Source organism: Ranitomeya imitator, chromosome 3, assembly GCF_032444005.1.
Source record: "Ranitomeya imitator isolate aRanImi1 chromosome 3, aRanImi1.pri, whole genome shotgun sequence".
NCBI lineage: Eukaryota > Metazoa > Chordata > Amphibia > Anura > Dendrobatidae > Ranitomeya > Ranitomeya imitator.
Window position 1 is genome coordinate 331,064,415 of NC_091284.1, and position 22,401 is coordinate 331,086,815.

General features: G+C 45.7%; 1 protein-coding gene across 1 annotated transcript in view; it reads left to right on the forward strand.

Moving 5' to 3' along the window:
* WASF2 (WASP family member 2) overlaps window positions 1-22,401 on the forward strand; it is a 98,220-nt gene that overhangs the window by 72,489 nt on the left and 3,330 nt on the right. Inside the window, exons 2-8 of the mRNA XM_069756723.1 lie at window positions 3,880-4,010; window positions 4,394-4,528; window positions 4,740-4,893; window positions 5,583-5,700; window positions 15,897-16,021; window positions 16,184-16,327; window positions 17,252-17,691. Coding sequence (XP_069612824.1) covers window positions 3,881-4,010; window positions 4,394-4,528; window positions 4,740-4,893; window positions 5,583-5,700; window positions 15,897-16,021; window positions 16,184-16,327; window positions 17,252-17,691 — 1,246 coding nt within the window. The 5' untranslated portion in view covers window position 3,880. The remainder of the gene's footprint in view (window positions 1-3,879; window positions 4,011-4,393; window positions 4,529-4,739; window positions 4,894-5,582; window positions 5,701-15,896; window positions 16,022-16,183; window positions 16,328-17,251; window positions 17,692-22,401) is intronic.

Here is a 22,401-nt window from a genome sequence, read left to right on the forward strand (position 1 = left end):
GGAGTCCCCGGATCCAAGATGGCCGCCGGACTCCTTCCGGGTCATGAAATGACCTGGCTACCCGGCGCCTGCTGAGAGCAGGCGCTGGAAAGCCAGCTAAGCTGCCTGTCAGATCGTTGATCTGACAGAGTGCTATGCACAGTGTCAGATCAACGATCTGATCTAATACAGAGATGTCCCACCCTGGGACAATGTTAGAAAGTAAAAAAAAAAAAAAAAATAGAATGTGTAAAATAAAAAAAAATCCCCAAATAAAAAAAAAAAAACATTTCCCAATAAATCCATTTATTTATGTAAAAAAAAAAAAAAAACAATAAATGTACATATATTTGGTATCGCCGCGTCCGTAATGACCCGCTCTATAAAACTATCCCACTAGTTAACCCCTTCAGTGAACACCGCAAAAAAAAAAAAAAAGGCAAAAAACAACGCTTTATTATCATACAGGCGAACAAAAAGTGGAATAACACGCGATCAAAACGACGGATATAAATAACCATGGTACCGCTGAAAACGTCATCTTGTCCCGCAAAAAAAAAGCCGCCATACAGGATCATCAGCAGAAAAATAAAAAAGTTATAGCTCTCAGAATAATGCGATGCAAAAACGATTATTTTTTTATATAAAATAGTTTTTATTGTGTAAAAGCGCCAAAACATAAAAAAAAATTACATAAATGAGGTATCGCTGTAATCGTACTGACCCGAAGAATAAAACTGCTTTATCCATTTTACCACACGTGGAACGGTATAAACGCCCCCCCTAAAAGAAATTCAGGAATAGCTGGTTTTTGTTCATTCCGCCTCCCAAAAATCGGAATAAAAAGCGATCAAAAAATGTCATCTGCCCGAAAATGTTACCAATAAAAACGTCAACTCGTCCCGCAAAAAACAAGACCTCATATGACTCTGTGGGCCAAAATATGGATAAATTATAGCTCTCAAAATGTTGTGATGCAAAAACTATTTTTTGCAATAAAAAGCGTCTTTTAGTGTGTGACAGCTGCCAATCATAAAAATCCGCCAAAAAAACGCTATAAAAGTAAATCAAACCCCCCTTCATCACCCCCTTAGTTAGGGAAAAATAATAAAATGTAAAAAAATGTATTTATTTCCATTTTCCCGTTAGGGTTAGGGTTAGGGCTAGGGCTAGGGTTAGGGTTAGGGTTGGGGTTAGGGTTTCAGTTATAATTGGGGGTTTCCACTGTTTAGGCACATCAGGGGCTCTCCAAACGCGACATGGCGTCCGATCTCAATTCCAGCCAATTCTGCTTTGAAAAAGTAAAACAGGGCTCCTTCCCTTCCGAGTTCTCCTGTGTGCCCAAACAGTGGTTCCCCCCAACATATGGGGTATCAGCGTTCTCAGGACAAGTTGGACAACAACTTTTGGGGTCCAATTTGTACTGTTACCCTTGGGAAAATAAAAACATAGGGGATAAAATATCATTTTCGTGGAAAAAAAAATATTTTTTATTTTCACGGCTCTGCGTTATAAACTGTAGTGAAACACTTGTTGGTTCAAAGCTCTCACAACACATCTAGATAAGTTCCTGGGGGGGTCTAGTTTCCAATATGGGGTCACTTGTGGTGGATTTCTACTGTTTAGGTACATCAGGGGCTCTGCAAATGCAACATGACACCTGCAGTCCATTCCATCTAAGTCTGCATTTCAAACGGTGCTCCTTCCCTTCCGAGCTCTGCCATGCACTCAAACGGTGGTTCCCCCCCACATGTGGGGTATCAGCGTACTCAGGACAAATTGGACAATAACATTTGTGGTCCAATTTCTCCTGTTACCCTTGGGAAAAAAAAAATTGCGGGCTAAAACATCATTTTGTGGAAAGAAAAAATGATTTTTTAATTTTCACAATGCTACATTCTAAACTTTAGTGAAACAATTGGGGGTTAAAAGTGCTCACCACACATCTAGATAAGTTCCTTAGGGGGTCTTCTTTCCAAAATGGGGTCACTTGTGGGGGGTTTCCACTGTTAAGGCACGTCAGGGGCTCTCCAAATGCGACATGGCGTCCGATCTCAATTCCAGCCAATTTTGCATTGAAAAGTCAAATGGCACTCCTTCCCTTCCGAGCTCTGCCATGCGCTCAAACAGTGGTTTATCCCCATATATGAAGTATCGACGTACTCAGGACAAATTGCACAACAACTTTTGGGTCCAATTTATCCTTTTACCCTTGGGAAAATAAAAAATTTGGGGCAAAAAGATCATTTTTTGTGAAAATTAATATAAATTTTTTTTTACGGCTCTACATTATAAACTTCTGTGAAGCACTTGGAGGTTCAAAGTGCTCACCACACATCTAGATTAGTTCCTTAGGGGGTCTACTTTCCAAAATGGTGTCACTTGTGGGGGTTTCCACTGTTTAGGCACATCAGGGGCTCTCCAATCGTGACATGGGCTCCGATCTCAATTCCAGCAAATCTTGCATTGAAAAGTCAAATGGCGCTCCTTCCCTTCCGAGCTCTGCCATGTGCCCAAACAGTGGTTTACCCCCACATATGGGGTATCGGCGTACTCAGGACAAATTGTACAACGACTTTTGTGGTCCAATTTCTCCTGTTACCCTTGGTAAAATGAAACAAATTGGACCTGAAGTAAAAATTTTGTGAAAAAAAAGTTAAATGTTCAATTTTTTTAAACATTCAAAAAATTCCTGTGAAGCACCTGAAGGGTTAATAAACTTTTTGAATGTGGTTTTGAGTACCTTGAGGGGTGCAGTTTTTAGAATAGTGTCACTTTTGGGCATTTTCTGTCATATAGACCCCTCAAAGTCACTTCAAGTGTGAGGTGGTCCGTAAAAAAATGGTTTTGCAAATTTTGTTGCAAAAATGAGAAATCGCTGGTCAACTTTTAACCCTTATAACGTCCTAACAAAAAAAAATTATGTTTCCAAAATTGTGCTGATGTAAAGCAGACATGTGGGAAATGTTGTTTATTAACTATATTATGTGATATAACTCTCTAATTTAAGGGCATAAAAACGAAGAGTTTGAAAATTGCTAAATTTTCATAATTTCCGACAAATTTTTGTTTTTTTCACAAATAAATGCAAGTCATATCGAAGAAGTTTTATCACTATCATGAAGTACAATATGTCACGAGAAAACAGTGTCAGAATCACTGGGATCCGTTGAAGCGTTTCAGAGTTATGACCTCATAAAGTGACAGTGGTCAGAATTGTAAAAATTGGCCCTGTCACTTAGGTGAAAACAGGCTTTGGGGTGAAGGGGTTAAATAGTGAACCCCAGTGAGGACAAGAATTGTGAATGGCTGGTGTGCGGTATAAATGATGGTAAATTATAATCACCACACCTCATGTGTGATCCACAAGTCTGCGCAGAACATTTGTTACCAAGGAGACATCCAGCTAATCACTCAGTCCATTTGTGCGTGCTAGTGCTGGCTACAGCTCCATCAGTCTTTTTTATTTTTTCAACTTATCTGACGTACACTGAGCTGCATCTAAAGAATGTTTGCTTTTGTCTTTCTGTATGTATACAACTATGCTTTATTAGGTTAAAGCCTTGGGGAATAGCTTGATATATAAACCTATGTAGTTACTAGTGTACACACTTTGTCAGGACAGTCACAGACTTTATGCTGAGCTGTGTCAATGGAAATGGAGAAGTACTTAACTTACCAATCCTCATGGATAGACTATTGAAGGGTGCATCATTAACCGTACACGTGACCAAGGTTATTAATGTGCCATTAATTCATTCTTAATATTAAGTTCTCTTCCTGATTGACCTTATATTATGATATACCGGTATATATTTGGAAAGTTTATGAATGATAGCTGTTGAAGAAGAAAGTATAATTGACCTGTGTACTTATTGGTGACTTTCTTTATTTTACCAGAATGCCGCTGGTTGCCCGCTGCATTGAGCCGCGCCATGTGTGTAGGCAAAAGCTTCCCAATGTCCGAAGTGAATTGGAATGTATGACCAACATTTCACTATCTAATGTCATTCGCCAGCTAGGAAGCCTTAGTAAGTAACAGGGGGGGTTGTATTTTTTTCTTTTTTCATGAGCAATGTTGCATTGTAAAAATTGTGATTTTGGAACAGGAGTGTAAAATACAACAGTTAAAGCTGAACGCTTGGCTCCCATGCCTGCCTGAAGGGTGAGGTCCATGATTTTATGCCTTACAAGATGTCAGCGGAGCAGAGCTTCCTCTTTGAGAACTTCCCCTTTGAGCAGAACTATTTATTTATACAGCTATATGGTTTACAGAAAGTTACATCTGTAACATTAGATAAGTATACCAAGATGTCAAGTATCTTTGTGACACATTTATCTTGCATTTCTTTGTTAATTACTTTAAATTTGTTTTGTATTTTTGCAAACCTGCTACATTTCTTATTTCTTGCAGGCCGTTATGCTGAGGACATATTTGGAGAGTTGTTCACCGAAGCAAGTCTGTTTGCGCAGCGGGTAGGAACGCTAGGTGAGAGAGTGGAGAAGCTACAGGTCAAAGTGACCCAGCTGGATCCTAAAGAAGAAGAAGGCAAGTAGTCTAAGAAGCCATCACATGGCCAATATATGGGGCTGCAATGTGAAAGCGGTGTTCCTCTTACCAGTAATCCTTACTCTTTTAGTATCTTCATGGCTAGCTATATTGATACCTAGTTTAAAATACATAGTATGTCATTACTACCACCAGTGTTTAATAAAATCTGTTTAATATGGCTACTCAAATTTTCTTTTTACTCCCGTAGTGTCTTTGCAAGGTATAAACACAAGAAAAGCATTCCACAGTAATACCTTTCAAGATCAGCAACTGTTTGTACGTGACTCTCTCTCTATTCCTGTCTATGAAACCTATATCACATGTGACATGCCGCCACCACTTAATAACCTTTCTCCCTACAGGTAAGTTTTTGTTTTGTTTTTAAAAAAAAGAAAAACAACAAAAATTCCTCTTCTAAAATATGTTCTCTTTCTTTAAAGTGAACCTGTCACCAGATTTGGCTGATATGAGTTATGGCCGCCACTCTTCAGATCTGATATACAGCATTCTATAGTGCTGTATATCTTCCCCCAACTTGACCTATAAGAGAAGAATTTTTTTTAAAAATCTTTTATACTCCCCTGCGGGGCGGTCCAGTCCAAGGGGTGTCGCACTTGGTCCAACGCCTCCCATCTTCTTGGTTCATGTGGATGACGCGTCCCTCGATCATCCACAGAAGTCTCCTCAGCATCGAGCTCCTGCGCAGGCATACTTCTCTGTTCTGTTGAGGGCAGAGCAAAGTACTGAAGTGTGCAGGAGCCGGGAAAGGTCAGAGTCCTGGTGCCTCCGCACTGCAGTACTTTACTCTGCCCTCAACAGGCCAAATCAGTACGCCTGCGCATGAGCGCGATGCTGAGGAGACTTCTGTTGATGATGGACCAGACCGCCCCACTGGTGAGTATAATAAGTTATTTTTCTTCTCTTTCAGGTTGGATCGGGGGCTTATCTACAGCATTATAGCATGCCATCAGCCCTGAAAGGTGGTGGCCGTAACTCATTGGCCAAAACTGGTGACAGATTCTATTTAAATATTGCTTCATTTTTCTTACAGGGACGATGGGAGGGAGGCATTGAAGTTTTACACTGACTCCTCATATTTCTTTGACCTGTGGAAGGAGCAGATGTTGCAAGACACTAAGGATATCATGAAAGAAAAACGTAAACATAGGGTGAGGAGCTGTCACATTTTCAGTAATGCTGTTCTCAACGTCTTCATTGACTACACTTTGGAGAGTTATCTTGCTAGTCATTTGTTAGTATTTAAAGTTGAATCTGTTAGTTAATCCAAGCTCCAGTACTCGGCTGTCATTGCCAAGGGAAGCTGCATTTGGCTACATATATTCTCTGCAGAAGTGGTATATGCAAATGGCAGTGCCATTATAGGGCATATGGACATGACTTGTTGTCCACTTCCAAAAAATCATCTTTACGTGTTTTCTAAATATAAAACCACATATCTTACTAATGTAGTTGTTGTTACAAATGTGTCTTGATCAGATATTAGCAGCAGCACTCTTCTCTGTATATGCATTGCTTATGGTGAAGGAGACTGCTTTGCTAATGAACCAGTCATCCAGCTTCTGCACATACTGAACTGGCCAAGTGCCGACACAGGAAACCCTCTCATCTGTCAAGCAGAAACTGGTATTGGAGCTGCCGAGACCAATGTTGATATCTGAAGGTCACAGGGCCTTTTGTAAATGACAATGTATTAGTGAGTTGTATGGATTTATATTAGAACCCATTTAACCAAAGTTTTTTTTTTTTTTAAGTGTGCATCCCTTTTAAAGAATCATTTTAGGCAGAACTAAGGTAATATGGGCTGGTTCTGCAGACTAGTGCATGATACAGAGATGCTCTTTTATTCTTTTTGAAATACCTTATTATACACTCAAACCCTACACTAGAAAGTAGTCTCATCTGTCTATAAGAGTGAAATACTGTATACAAACATTCCTAGAAATTTGCAACACCAAGATGGAAAAGATGTGGCATTATGGCAATCGCAGGATCAATAGAAATGTTAGTAGTATGAAGACATAAACAACATTTTGAAACCTCTCGATTTATTTAACATTAAGTATGAAGGGCACATTCAGAAATACTTAGAGCTATGGCATGCTACCAATGAGGTTATTAATGGTTGTCCGAGAAATGTTCTGCCGATGAATGCAGGTGGGCATACAAACCCTCAAGATCCACTCCTTGCAGTTACCTTTTGCAGTTGCTAACAAATGATGGCCCAGATGTGCTCAATGGTAGACATGTCTGGAGACTATATGACGTTTTGGTCAGGCGGACTGCTCACAGTAACACAAGCAACATATTGCTTGGCTGTGGGAACACAGCTCGTCCGGCACTTGAAGAAATGCCTGTACCACTGGTTATACAATTTATCCATTTGGAATGCAGTTGAAGTTGGACGTCACATACAAAACTTAAGGCAGAGGTGGGTAATCTTCTTTTTTTTCTGCCAAGGGCCATTTGGATAGTTATACCATCCTTCTGGGACCATACAAATTGTGCACTAACTCTACCCACAAAGTACATCCTAACTCTGGCACTGGTGTCAGGATGTAATCTTTCATTGCATGCGCCTCAGTGTTCAGTAGTGAACGCTTGTGCTCACAGAGCAAGAGGACATTAATGGGCCAGCGGCCATCAAAATACAACTGCTGGCCCAAACACTGCGGTCCCCGGGAGCCTTCCCGGAGGCCAGATAAAATATCACGGGCCTGAGGTTCCCCACCCCTGGCCTAAGTCATCAAACTGCGTCTAGACATACCATAACAAGGCATTTACACCACATTGGGCTATTAGCCAGACGTTCAACTCCAGGATTTCTATAGACCTCATGCCACAGCTCTAAAAAGCTATCATGGTACAGAGCAAGACAGCCATGGAGACCGAAATGTAGTTGGGATTGTGATAATAGAAGGGCAAGCTATTGCATATAACACGTTAATGTCATTTTTGCTAATTTGATATCTGCGCTCTCATTTATTTCAATGTGTTTCATTGGTTTAAATGTATAATGTAATGTATAATCTTTTCTCTATTCTTAATCTAATCAAATGCAATCTGGCTTAGTGTTCATTGTTAAAACAAATATCACATTACTCTGTCGCCTCATTGGGGGACACAGGACCATGGGTGTTATGCTGCTGTCCACTAGGAGGCGACCCTATGCATAATATGAAAAAGATTAACCGTGGCTCCTCCTCTGCATTATACACCCCTGGACATTTTTTTCCGACGGATTACAGATAAAGAAAAGTGGGTCTCCTGTGAGACTCCCGGCATGGCTCCTTCCTCGGGCTCCCTATTACGTGGTGCTCGGTTGAAGTCGAGATGGCTATTCCCCATGTCGCTCCTTCCCCAGTCCCTCGAGTGCTGGTTTGAAGTCGAGACCCCCCCCCCCCCCTTCCCCAATTCCTTTTGGTTTCTGGGTTGAGGTCGAGGCGAGGATAAAGCCCCCTGATGGTGACAGCAGCACCCTCCCTAATCCCCCTCTTGAGGTTGAGACGCCTCAGGTAGGGCCTGTACAGGCAGCACTCTGCAGCTCCCAGCATGGGCCAGCACACTGCGCCTGTATCCAGGGACCCCAGGCCAGCTGCAGGCTCCTGTCGGGGCCGGGGGGAGGGTAGGCAGGCATGGCACAATAGAGACACAGGGCTCCCTGCACCCCTGTCTCTGCGGCAGCACCAGCTCTATAGTGCCTCAGGGGGACCCCTCACAGGGCCCCCCTTCCGCTTATAGCCCCACCTCTATCCTGCCTTTAAATCCGGGGGGGACCGGTTCAGATCCGACCCCCTCCCGGACTTCCGCGCCAGCCTGGAGCCTTTCTGGGCATCAGGCATCTAATTTAGGCCGCGGTTTCGGCCTAGCTGAAGCCGCCAAATCCCCCCCTCTCCCCCCCCCCCCAGGGATGGCAAATATGACACTCTACAGTGTCAGAGGGGGCGGATCGAGACAGAGAGGGCGCGTTTTTACACAGCTCTGCCGCCCTTTTTACAGCTCTCCGCCCCCTTCTCCCCCTGCCTCTTCTTCTTGGCGGCCATTTCTGCTGCAGGACAAGGATTAACCCTGCATCTCCCAGTCAGCAGGACCAGGCCAGCCAGTCTCCGGGGGGCACAGGACTGTGGATCTTCGGCGCTGGACCTAGGGGCAAACTGGTGGGGTAAGATCACAGCTGGGTTTTTTAATCTGCTGTGAATCCATATTCCTATAAGACCCCCTATAGGTTCCTCTGCATAGCCAGCCCTTCTGCACTCTGTGCACTATGCCGGGCTCAAGGTCCAAGAGAACCAGGCAGGACTGCTATTATGCATTCTGCACAGCCTGCAGGACCGCTCTCCCCAGTGGCAGCACGTACCCGCACTGCCAGGACTGCATCCAGACTACTGTGTCAGAGCCCCAAGAAGCCCCTGCCAATGCTTCGGTGCCTAATGCCACGCCGGAATGGGTCACTCAGATGTCGCAATCTATGACGCAGTCTATAAATAACCTAACCTTCACATTGCTTCAGGCTCTGCAGAGTCATGCCTCGGCTATGACCGCTACCCAGCAAAGGGAGAGCTTGTATCAGGGTCAGGACGACCCTGGCACATCCACATCTAGGTCAGGACGCAAGCGGACCCATAGGTCAAGTCCATGTGCGTCATTCCATAGCACACGGTCATTCCCTTCTAGGGAGAAACACCGTAGTTCCAGGTCATCTAGACCGTCCCCTTCCAGGGGCAGACAATGCAGATCTCCGCTATCCCCGACCAGAGAAGGCCTCTGCCCCAGCTCACCCAGCAGGGGACGCCTCAGTGATACACAGGATTCGGAAGGCATCTGTGACTCCGACTCAGACAAGGAAACGGGAGGGGTCCCTGATCCCAATCCCCCCTAGCAATACAGCGCTAGTTGAGGACATAATCTCTTCCATCCATCGGGTGCTGGACATTTCTGATCCGCCACCAGAGGCGCCAGAACACAAGATTTACTTTGAAGGAGCTCTTAAGCCGCCTAAGGTTTTCTCTAACCACCCAGAGTTTAAAGGGACTCTGTCACCTGAATTTGGAGGGAACAATTTTCAGCCATAGGGGCGGGGTTTTCGGGTGTTTGATTCACCCTTTCCTTACCTGCTGGCTGCATGCTGGCTGCAATATTGGATTGAAGTTCATTCTCTGTCCTCCATAGTACATGCCTGCACAAGGCAATGCCTTGCGCAGGCATGTACTACGGAGGACAGAGAATGAACTTCAATCCAATATTGCAGCCAGCAGGTAAGGAAAGGGTGAATCAAACACCCGAAAACCCCGCCCCTATGGCTGAAAATTGTTCCCTCCAAATTCAGGTGCCAGAGTCCCTCTAAGGCGATCCTTTAAAGGGAACCTGTCACATGAATTTGGCGGGACCGGTTTTCGGTCATATGGGCGGAGTTTTCGGGTGTTTGATTCACCCTTTCCTTACCCGCTGGCTGCATGCTGGCCGCAATATTGGATTGAAGTTCATTCTCTGTCCTCCGTAGTACACGCCTGCGCAAGGCAAAAACCTGGAAAATCGGTCCCGCCAAATTCAGGTGACAGGTTCCCTTTAAAAAGCAGCTCACAGCAAGAGAAAAAATTTGCTAATCACAAATATCTGGAGGCAAGGTACCCCTTCTCACAGGACACCAAGGAATGGAAAGATCCACCCGAGGTGGACCCCCAGTCTCTAGGCTAGCAGCAAAGACCCTCCTTTTACTGCCAGATAGCTCAACCCTCAGGGACGCAGCAGACCGGCAGGTAGAACGCATAGCTCGTTCAATATTCGAGGCTGCAGGGGCATCCCTGGCTCCCGCGTTCGCTTCTGTTTGGGCTGCCAAGGCCTGGGCCAAAAATTTACAAGGTGGCCTCCAAGCATCCGCTCCTGAGCTGTCGGACCAAGCGGTTCAAAGAGCAGTTGTAGCAGATTACATGCTTCATGCAGCTCTGGATTCAGCAAGGGGTGTAGCTGGGATAGCATCAAACGCTATCACAATTTGGCGTATCCTCTGGCTGCGGGAATGGAAAGTGGATGCAGCCTCAAAGAAGTCCCTCACGCACCTCCCCTACCTCAGTGGGCGACTTTTCGGTGAACAGTTGGACACGATGTTATCCAACGCCACCAGGGGTAAGAGTACCTCTCTTCCCCAACTGAAACCTAACCGCACTTACAAGAAGCGTAACCAAACTCTATTCCGATCCTTTCAGAACTCCACGGGCTGGTCCGTCTCGCGTCCAGCACAGAATCGTAACCGTTCCCCACGCAAGGACAACTCACGTTCGACGCAAAGGTCGGACGAGACCTGGCAGTCAAAAGCAGGCCAGTCTAAGCCCAGAGGAGGAAAATCTCAGACTTTCTCCTCATCATGACTCACGGACTCCGGAAGACACCACACCCATAGGCGGCCGAGTTTTGCTCTTTCATCAAGTTTGGCTGCCTATTACAGAAGACAGGTGGGTCAGGGAACTAGTGTCTTCCGGATACAAGATAGACTTCACCTCCAACCCACTGGACTAATTCTTCCTCTCTGTCCCCCCAAAACCACCAGCCAAGGCTCGTGCCTTCCACCAAGTGGTCTCTTCGCTTTTTCAAGCAGGGGTCATAGTACCGGTCCCCACGGCCGAGCGCTTCTGAGGGTTCTACTCTAATCTATTCATAGTTCCCAAGAAAGGAGGCAGCGTACGTCCCATACTGGACCTAAAACAGCTCAACAAATATGTACGGGTCCGTCACTTCCGCATGGAGTCCCCTAGGTTCATCATTGCGTCCATGGAGAAGGGAGAATATCTCGCCTCCATAGACATACAAGACGCATACCTGCATATACCTATTGCACCCGCCCATCAGAGATTTCTCAGGTTCGCAATCGACCAGGACCACTACCAGTTCGTGGCTCTCCCGTTCGGACTCGCCACGGCTCCCAGAGTGTTCACCAAACTCATGGCAGCCACCATGGTCGTCCTGCACTACTTAGGCATAGTAGTCGTTCCATACCTGGACAATCTACTCATCAAGGCTCCCACCTTCAAGGACTACGAGCTCAGCGTCTCAATCACAATCGACACTCTGAGTCGCATGGGCTGGTTAGTCAACCTACAAAAGTCCTCACCAACCCCGAGTCAGTCTCTGACCTTCCTGGGAATGCTATTCAACACCTCCACCTTCGCACCCTCCTCCGCAAACCCCCTCGATCTCTCCGGTTTGCCATGAGAGTCCTTGGCAGGATAGGGGCAGGAATAGAAGCGGTCCCATTTGCCCAGTTTCTCGTCAGGCCTCTCCAGCTAGCCATCCTCAAGTCCTGGGACAAGAACCCTTTCTCTCTCGACAGTGAGTTCCGGCTAACGTCGTCAACCAGGAGGTCCCTGCACTGGTGACTCAAGCCAACCTCGCTAGCAAAGGGGAAATCCTTTCTCACAGGTAAGTGGAAGGTTCTGACCACCCATGCGAGCCTGACGGGTTGGGGTGCAATGCACCTTCACCACAGGGCAAGTGGTCACCAGTGGAAGCGACCATGCCCATCAACATCCTGGAAATTCGTGCCATCCTCCTGGCATTGAGGGCCTGCCATCATTTACTGGCAGCCTCTCACATCAGAACACAGTCGGACAGTGCCACGGCTGTGGCATATGTGAATCACCAAGGGAGGACCCGCAGTACCCAGGCGATGCGAGAAGTGTCGCACATCCTCCACTGGGCGGATGACACAGGGTCGGTTCTCTCGGCGGTCCACATTCCAGGTGTGGACAAATGGGAAGCAGACTTCCTCAGCTGACAAGGAATACTCAGGACAGTGGTCTCTCATCCCGATATTTTTCGCCAGATCTGCCATCGCTGGGGGACCCCGGATGTGGACCTAATGGCATCCCACTTCAATGCCAAGGTCTCCAACCTCATGGCCAGAACACACAATCTGCGGTCGCTCGGAGCAGACGCTCTGGTTCAGGACTGGACCCAGTTCCAGCTTCTGTACATTTTTCCACCTCTCCCCCTGATATCCAGAGTGGTGAGGAAGGTCAAGCAAGACTGAGCTCCAACCATCCTAATCGCATCGGACTGGCCCAGACGTACATGGTACGCTGACATCGTACAACTTACAGCAGACGCCCCCTGGTGCCTCCCCGACCGCCCAGATCTTCTATCACAAGGCCCATTCTACCACCAGAATGCAGGGGCCCTCAATTTGATGGCGTGGCCCTTGAAACCTGGGTTCTAACCCAGGCAGTGCTCTCGCCGGACATCATTAGGACCATGATCAGGGCACGGAAGCCAGCCTCTGCCAAGATTTATTACCGTACCTGGAAAGCTTTCTTTACCTGGTGCGAATCTCGTGGCCAGACCCCATTCCCTTATTCCCTCCCCAAAATACTTGGTTTTCTCCAATCGGGTCTGGAGGCCAGGCTGTCCCTGGGCTCGCTTAAGAGCCAGGTGTCAGCCCTCTCAGTGCTTTTTCAAAGGCGCATTGCTACCAAGCCGCAAGTAAGGACATTTCTTCAGGGGGTTTCCCGATTTGGTTCCCCCCCCCCCTACAGACGACCACTAGAAACGTGGGACCTCAACCTGGTCCTGACAGCATTGCAGGAACCACCCTTCGAACTCCTTAAAGAGGTCCCGCTCCGCCTTCTATCCCAGAAGGTGGGTTTCCTGGTGGCAATCACCTCGCTATGCAGGGTGTCTGAACTGACAGCACTCTCCTGCAGATGGCCCTTTCTGGCTTTTCACCAGGACAAGGTAGTCCTCCGCACGGTCCCATCCTTCCTTCTGAAGGTTGTGTCCAACTTCCACCTCAATGAGGAAATTTCTCTGCCTTCCCTTTGTCCGGTCCCGGTTCATAGAGTGGAGAAGGCTCTGCATATGCTTGACCTTGTCAGGGCATTGCGTATATATGTGTCTAGGACCGCGCACTTCCGGAAGTCTGATTCTCTTTTCCTTCTTCCGGATGGCGGCCGCAAGGGTCTGCCAGCTTCCAAAGCTGCCCTTTCCAGGTGGATCAAATCCACCATACAAGAGGCCTACCGCCTTAAGAATTCTCCTCTTCCAGCCGGTATTACGGCACACTCTCCACAGGCGGTAGGGGCCTCCTGGGCCATTCGGCACCAGGCTTCGGCAAAACAAGTGTGTAAGGCTGCCACCTGGACTAGCCTACACACGTTTACTAAACACTACAGAGTTCATACCCAGTCCTCAGCGGATGTGAGCCTGGGTAGATGGGTTCTGCAGGCGGCGGTGCCCCAAGTTTAGGGGCCTGTCTGCACAATATTCGTCCATTGCTTCCCACCCAGGGACTGCTTTGGGACATCCCATGGCCCTGTGTCCCCTACTTAGGCGAAAGAGTAAAGGAGATTTTTGTGTACTCACCGTAAAATCTCTTTCTCTTGGCCTCTAATTGGGGGACACCGCTCCCACCCTGTTGCCCTTTCCGGGCCATTGTTACTGTTGAGTTCTCATATTGTTTCTTGAGCTCATACATAGTTGCCTTCTTATAGGCATGGTTATGTTATTCATGTTACTTTCCTCCTAATGCTTTTGCACAAAACTGGAGAAGGCCGACATCGTCCAGGGGTGTATACTGCAGAGGAGGAGCCACGGTTAATCTTTTTCAGGTTATGCATAGTGTCGCCTCCTAGTGGACAGCAGCATGACACCCATGGTCCTGTGTCCCCCAATTAGAGGCTAAGAGAAAGAGATTTTTCGGTGAGTACACAAAAATCTCTTTTTTTAAGTGAAACATTTCACTTGAAATGTTTCAAAATGAAATGACTGTATATTCTCTTTAAATCCATAGAAATTTGTTATACCAGTTTGAACAAATAATGGTGTGCAAGCTCCTCTTTACATATAAGATCATTTATTGTATAGTTTGCACACTATATTGCACATTTCTATTTTTAATGTCCTCTTGTAGGACTCTCATGTGCCTGCTCATGTACATGATGTTTACCATAGTACCCTGAGGTCATGTGATGACCCCAGGGTACAGTGGCCTGTGAGATCTAGCAATAAGCGGAGTCTCACAGGCACCAGTCGGTGAGTCACTGACAGTTGCATGCACTGCTGAACATGAGTACAGCAGTGTATGAGATCAGCGATCAAAATAAAATTATACATGTTCCACAGTGGGACTAAGTTAAAAAAACAAAAAAAAAAAAAAGTGTAAAATAAAACACACACAAATCACTAAAATCCATTTCACTCAAAACGCAGCATTTGTGATAAAACAAAAATAAACAAACGTACACATAATTGCTATCTCTGCGTCCTTAATGGCACGCTCTTTAAAACTGGCATGTTATTTATTTCGTTTAGCGAACCCCATTAAAAAAAAAAAAAAAAACGCCAAAAAATGCCACTTTTTCATCATCGCGACTCACAAATAAGTGAATAAAAAGCGATCAAAAAGTCATATGTAAAAAAAAAAGTGGTATAAATGAAAACCCTAAACCATGCTGCAAAAAACAAGCCCTAATATGGCTCATTCGTCAAACAGTTACAGCTCTCAGAATATGGCGATCTAAAATCACATTAATTTTGGTAAAATATTGTTTTAAGTCTGTAAAAAGAGCAAAGCTTAAAAAGAGCAATCTAAATCTGGTATCATTGTAATCATAGCGACCTGACGAACAAATCTCTCATCACTTTTAACGCACGGTGAATGGCGCATAAAAAATAAAATTAAAAACAATAACTAAATTGCTCGGTTTTGTTCATTCTGTGTCTGGAATAAATCTGAATAAAAAGCAGTCAAAAAATATTATGTAGAAATATACAGCGGCGCTGGGTATAAAAGATCTCGTATTGCTGCGAATTTAGACAACCTCCACTTCTTTGTCAGAGAAAATAAAATTTAAGAAAAATAAATTCGCGCACAAAAAGATTAAAGAAAAAAAGGGGGGATAACCCTATGTTTAATAGAGAAACTGAAAATAACTAAAAAGGACGCAAATACAAGAAAGCACTCAATAGATATAAAACTGCAGATATAAAATTGCACTATTCCCACAACAACATATGACTAAAAAAGCCTGTGCCTAAAGATGCATATATACAATAAATCAAATATTACATTAATGAATTAGCAGCAAAGTGGGTCACACCAAGCCCACGCTATATCAGAAAGCCAATATTTTCCGACGTGCACAAAAAACGTTACAATGAACGTTACACGACGGACCGCTATTTTATGACGGATCCAGTGCACGACGGATGAAACGGATGGCCATCCGTCACAATTCGTCGCTAATACAAGTCTATGGGAAAATGCATTCTCAAAAATCAACGGATTGTGACGGATCTGAAAAGACGGAGGTGTGAAAGAGGCTTAAACTCATTGTACATATTTTTTTTTTCCTTTTAGAAAGAAAAGAAAGATAATCCCAACCGCGGCAATGTTAATCCGCGGAAGATTCGCACACGGAAAGATCAGTGGGAGCAATTAAAGATGGGACCAGAATTTGTGGATGCAAAAAGTCAGCTTTCTGGGTATGGATACCTTGATTTAGAAGTATGGAAAGCAAGATTTAAGTTTGCATACTGGAAATATCTTCCTAGACTGCAATGCACTAGTGGTCCAAAATTTTTTATTTTTTTTTTTTTCTTCTAAAAAGCTCATTACATAAAATATACTGTTTTTGTATTTTTAAGGGTCCAAGTAACTCACAATGGTTCTGTTAGCCCTGTGGATATGGGAGAAATAAACCATTACCCTCCTCCACCACCAAGTGATGACATGCCAAGCCCAACTCTACCTTCTGGTGACTCTTTGCCTCCTCCTCCCATGGAATTTAGGTGAAAAAAAGATCAATAACATACCATTTAAAAGTGACTCAAGGATAGATGTGTGTTGTATTGTATAATTGTAATCTTGGATGTGTCTCAAGGCTATTTAAGTAGAAGTTAAAAGTAATTTTCTGGTATATCTTTGAGGCATGTTAGAAAATGACAGTAGTGGAGTCTATAACTTTGCCAATTTACAAAATTTAGACCATTCATGACAATAAATTTGTGATTGAAGATTTGTAGTAAAGTAAATCTTCATGGCAGTAGAGGGTTTGATCACTATGATCACTACAGCCCAGTTGATCTGGAAATCAATGGTTGCCAAGTTAATTAGGCTGGAATGTAGTACGTAGCAAAATTATGGACTGCAACAGTGATTTTTGGAGGGAAATTTGTAAAGGAGACAGCATTTAATAGATCTAGGTCATTTATTCTGATGATCATGGAGGGTCCCAGTAGTTGGATGCCCACCAAATAACAAGTTATGTCATAATATCATGATTGATGTGTCAACAGTTGCAGTAGTGGAAAAAACACTGTTGTGGTTAAGTCCTACTGGTATTATTTGAATAGCAAATGAGACACAGCCTTACTTATAGGGTACATTCCAATGCATTTATGGTGTGCATGTCCGTGTAAATTTCACCATTTCCATTATTCCCTTGCATCTTTTTCATAATAATGTCTATAGGGATAAATACTGCTGTGGATAGTAAAAACTGCAGTATTCCTTTTAGAGGGCTGTCTCTGTTATGTACTGCATCGTATTTCCTTCAATGTTGAGGAAAAACGAAAATCCACTGGCAACCGAACCCTTCCTACCCGCCAGCTTATCGTCAGAAATCAGGCAGTTTCATGTAGTTAGCAAGATTGTTGAAAAACACAAAAAAAAAAAAAAACTTATTATTTTTCTTCTTCCAATTTCTTGTTTAGTTCACCTGGAAACTCCAATCGCTCAAGTCTTGTTAGCCCGATAAACCCACCCCTAACAACTCCTTCTGGCCTTCCTAATGGAGGACGACCCAATTTTTCGCCGCCTCCACCACCACCTGCTAGTATATTCCCAGAAACCACTTATCTTCCACCCCCCTCGCCACCAGTGTGCCCTTCTGCTCCTGGCTTTCCTGCTCCTCCCCCTCCTACAGATTATACAGCTGTCTCTCCTGTTCCTCCTCCTCCCGCTCCTCCTGCAGGCGGTCCCCCTCCTCCCCCACCACCTCCTCCTCCGCCAGGCCCACCACCTCTTGGCCCTCCTCCACCTCCATTTTTTTCTCCTCAAGATGGAGATTCTGGGAGTCAGCCCCCCAAGCCCAAATCTTCGCTGCCACCAGTGAGCGATGTTCGGAGCGATCTCCTGTCTGCAATTCGTCAAGGTATTTCTCACCTCATTATTTTCTTGCATTCATTGTTTCTTGTTGTTCTTCATTGTATGAAGAGTTTTACCAATTCTCAATAGACCAGTCTAGGATCAAATAAAACAAATGAAGACATGGTGAATTATTCAGTTCTATTGTAAAGGTATCCTTTTGCATTATTGCCATGTATTTTTATTTTTAGTTTTATGGGTTGATTTTTCTGCTTTGGTTTATCTTAAAATTTACATATATTTTCTCTAGTCACCTTCCATGACAGCATAGGAGGATGTCTCCATTCCCTAATGGGGGACAGGAAGCACGAGAGGTTAAAAGCCCCTCCTCCCTCCAAATCGCCAGTGTCTTTCCTGTCCCCCATGAGGCATGGAGAGGTCCTGGTATGCTGTGTGGCCGGCGACTGCGGTATACCTGTATTTTTTTTTTTTTTTTCTGCCGGGCAGTTGTGGTCAGGGCTCTTCCTTCCTCCTCGTTCTACTACTACCGTCTCCCCTGGACTCGGGACCTTCCTGGCCCACCTGCGCCTCGGCGGAGGTAAAGCGGGCCAGTGGTCCCCGGCGGTGGCCTTCATGAGCTCACCGCTTCATCCTCCTCTCCTGTGCGGCGTTCGGCATCCCGGAAGTGACGTCATTGTTGCGCGTGCGTCACTTCCAGTCCTGCGATATCTCTGCTGGAGCGCATCGATTTCCTGGTCTGGCCTCCAAGCGCCCCCAGAACTACCGACGCCACACAGAGCACGCCTTTCCTCATGGAGGCCTACTCCAGGACCCGGGGAGGAGAAGGGGAACTGATTCACCTGTGCTGGGGGCTGGATTTATTTTTATATAAACCAGCCTGAAGATACCTCCAGGTAAGACTGATCCCTGTCATAATGGATGGTGCTTCCTGCCCTGCATCTGCAGAGCCCAGCGCTTCCCCTGCTCCAGTAAGTCCGTTGTGGGGTGGGTCCGAGGCTAGGATTAGTGGGGCTCTTCTGATCCTTACACCACTCTCCCTCTCTTTGCAGGGAGACAAGTCTGCCCAGAAAATCCCGACCAAAAAGACGCCTAAATGTGCAATCTGCAATGTAAAGCTTCCCTCTCTATGAGAGAAGAAGCTGTGTCAGGGGTGCACGGATAAAGTTGTCAGAGCCGAACAGCCTTCCCTCCTTGACGAAATCCCGGGCCCTAGTCAAACATGAAGTAAAAAAACTTCTCTAGCTGCCTTCAATCCTCCTCCTCCTCCACAGCCACAGGGTCCTTCCCCTTCTAAAAAGAAAAATACAATTTGAGGATTCGGCCTCCGAGTCCGATCACTCTTTTTCATCCTCTTCTGAAAAATGGGGTCTCCTAAATTTACGGAAGCAAGAAAATATTTTTTCTCCTCTGATTATGATGTTCGTCCTTCGTTTTCGAAGATGACCATGACTTCAGGGTTAGAAGAGAATTAATAGTTATGGGTCCGGAGGTGGCTGAGTCCAATCCGGGCCCTGAAGGTTCGCCCACATACTTGACATACGAAAGCAGATGTGGTCAGTACACCAGATTCTGCTTGTGCCTTGCGTACAGCACGCTTTCTTTTTGCGTCACAGATTTTCCTATCTTCAGCTGCACGTGCTCCTGAGGTGATCCTGCCCCGCCAACCTGGACGATCCAGGGCAAGCTCTTCCCATTCATTGGTGTTGACTTCCAGGCTTAAACTGTGGAGTGGTGACGTTACTTCCAAGATTAAACTGTGCTCAATTCCCTTAAAAGGTGATTATCTTTTCGGGCCTGCTCTGGATGAAATTCTGGAAAAGGCCACAGATAAAAAAAAAAGGCCCTTCCAGAACAGAAGTCGGTCAGAAGACGTTTTTTTTCGTGCCCCCCAGTCTAATACCCCTTAAACAAGAGGTAAAGGGAAAACGGGGCGATGGAGTTATGCTAAGGGGCAAATGGAAGAATATCCTCATTCCCCAGCAGCAGCCACAGTAAGATAAATGACTCCGTCCCGGTGGGGGGGGAGGCTCGCAAATGTCATCCATCATTGGCGGGCCATTACCAACTGTCAGTGGGTTCTCAATGTTATTCAGGAGGGCCTTCTCATAGAATTCATATCTTCCCCCCCCCCCCCTCGGAATCTGAGGATTACTTCTCTGACCTCTCAGGGAGCACATTCAGTGATGATGACAGGCCTTGGGATCTCCTAAAATCAAATGCGATCTCCCCTGTACTCCCCGAAGAATGGGGTTCGGGCCACTACTCTCGTCTCTTCCTGGTTAAAAAACCATCAGGCGAGGCGCGAGTCATACTAAACCTAAAAGATCTCAACCGTCATATCCTATACCGCCGTTTCAAGATGGAATCGGTGAAGTCTGCTATCCCCCTGATAGGTCAAAATTATTTCATGGCAACCATCGACCTAAAGGACGCCTACTTTCATGTGCCGATCCATCCCCGGCACAGAAAGTATCTCAGGTTTGCAATATAGTTCAACCAACAAGTGAATCATTTTCAGTTCAACGTACTCCCTTTCGGCATTTCTTCAGTGCCGAGAGTATTCTCCAGGATAATGGCGGAGGCCGTGTCTCACATCCGGAGTCAGGGAGTCTGTATTGTCCCATACCTGGACGATCTGCTGCTTATAGCCCCCTCGGCTCAGATCCTCAACAGTCATGTCTTAAAGACCCTGGACGTTCTCAAAACCTTGGGGTGGCTCCCAAACCTGAGAAAGTCCCAGCTACAACCTCCCAATCAAGGAGGTTTCTGGGGGTTCTGTTGCACTTTCTCCCGGAAGATCATCGTCGAGTGTTAATAGAGAAGATCGTAGATCTCAGAGGACAGATTTCCGACTCTACGGAAAAGTATGTCGGTCCTAGGCTCTATGACGGCATCTGTTCACTCGGTTGCCTGGGCTCAGGCCCATTCCAGAACCCTACAAGCTCACATCCTCGCAAACTGGGACGGAAATCCGGGTTCCATGAACAAAAGAGTACATACTACAGGGCGCGTAAAAGCAACTCTAGTATGGTGGTTGAACCCCAAAAACATCTGCAGGGGTGTGAACTGGTCACAATCCCCCCTTGTAACGATTACAACCGACGCCAGCAAGCAGGACTGGGGGGCAGTAATCTCGCATACTCTCTTCCAGGGATGCTGGAATCAAGCAACAAGCACCAGATCCTCCAATTTCAGGGAGTCGAAAGCAGTGGAGGAGGCCCTCCTAGCCGCAAGCGGCCTAATATCGGGGAATCACGTAAAAATTTACTCGGACAACATGACAGCTGTTGCTCACCTCCGACATCAGGGGAGCTCAAAGTTCAACAGTTTAAAAAACATCTCAAACCGAATATTCTGTTGGGCAGAAAAACAACTTCTCTCTCTCTCACAGCCGTCCACTTGAAGGGGTCTTCCAACCTGCAAGCGGATTTCCTGAGTCACCAGGACATTCAGCCAGGAGAATGGAGCCTGAACAGAAGAATCTTCAGGATGTTGGTAGACAGAAGGGGTCTTCCAGAGGTAGATTTATTTGCCTCAGACCAAAATTCACAGGTCAGAGCCTTTTTTTTCCCTAAACCCCAGGGAGAATTCCAAAGGAGTGGACGCTCTGGTCCAGGCATGGAACTTCCGATTGGCCTACGCCTTCCCGCCAATCCCAATACTGGCAAAAACCCTCCGAAAGATTCGAGAGGAACAGGTGCCAACCATCCTAGTTGTTCCGGTATGGCCAAAGAGAAGCTGGTACAATCTCATAATCTAACTACAGATAGACGGTCCGGTTCACCTGCCGGTAGATGCCGATCTTCTCCTCCAGGGACTCTTCCAGCACCAGAATCCCCAAATATTGAGCTTAGCGGCCTGGTTACTGAGTGCCAGGTCCTAAGTGCTAGAGGGCTGTCGGATGCTGTAATCTCTACTTTGCAAAAATCCAGGAAGCCTGTCACTAATGTAGTTTATGCTAAAGTGTGGAAGACTTTCTCGACTTTCTATCTACCTAATAAACCAGATCCACTCCCTCCGAACATATCTCAAATATTGGACTTCCTTCAGCATGGGTTAGAGTTGGGCCTTAGACCCAGCACTCTAAAGGTTCAAGTTTCCGCTATCAGTGCTGTTTGTGACCAGGATCTGGCCAATCACCGTTGGATCAGAAGATATATGGTATCAGCTGTAAGATCGCAGCCTAGGATACAACCCATGATACCCTCATGGGACTTGAATCTAGTCCTCAGGGGACTCACACAAGCACCGTTTGAGCCTTTAACTTCCTGTTCTCCTCAACACCTGTCATACAAGGCCGCCTTCCTGTTAGCGATTACCACAGCAAGACGTGTGGGAGAGCTGCAAGCCTTATTGGTTAGAGAACCCTTCTTGAAAATAACAGATGACTCTATAATTCTCCAGCTTGATCCATCTTTTCTGCCGAAGGTGGTGTCTCATTTTCATCGTTCTCAGAACATTATTCTTCCTTCCTTCTGCCAGAACCTGGCAAACCCAAAAGAAGAAGAGTTCCATTCTCTCGATGTTAGAAGGACTATTCTATACTATCTTGAACAAACTAATTCTTTCAGAATTGATCAAAACCTGTTTGTCCATCTGTCGGGTCAGAATAAAGGAAGGAAAGTGGCAAAAAGTACTATTTCTAGTTGGATCAAAAGAGCCATACATGAAACCTATCTGGCCCAGAACTTGACTCCTCCATTCAAGGTCAAGGCCCATTCTACAAGGTCTACTTCAGTGTCATGGGCAGAATGAG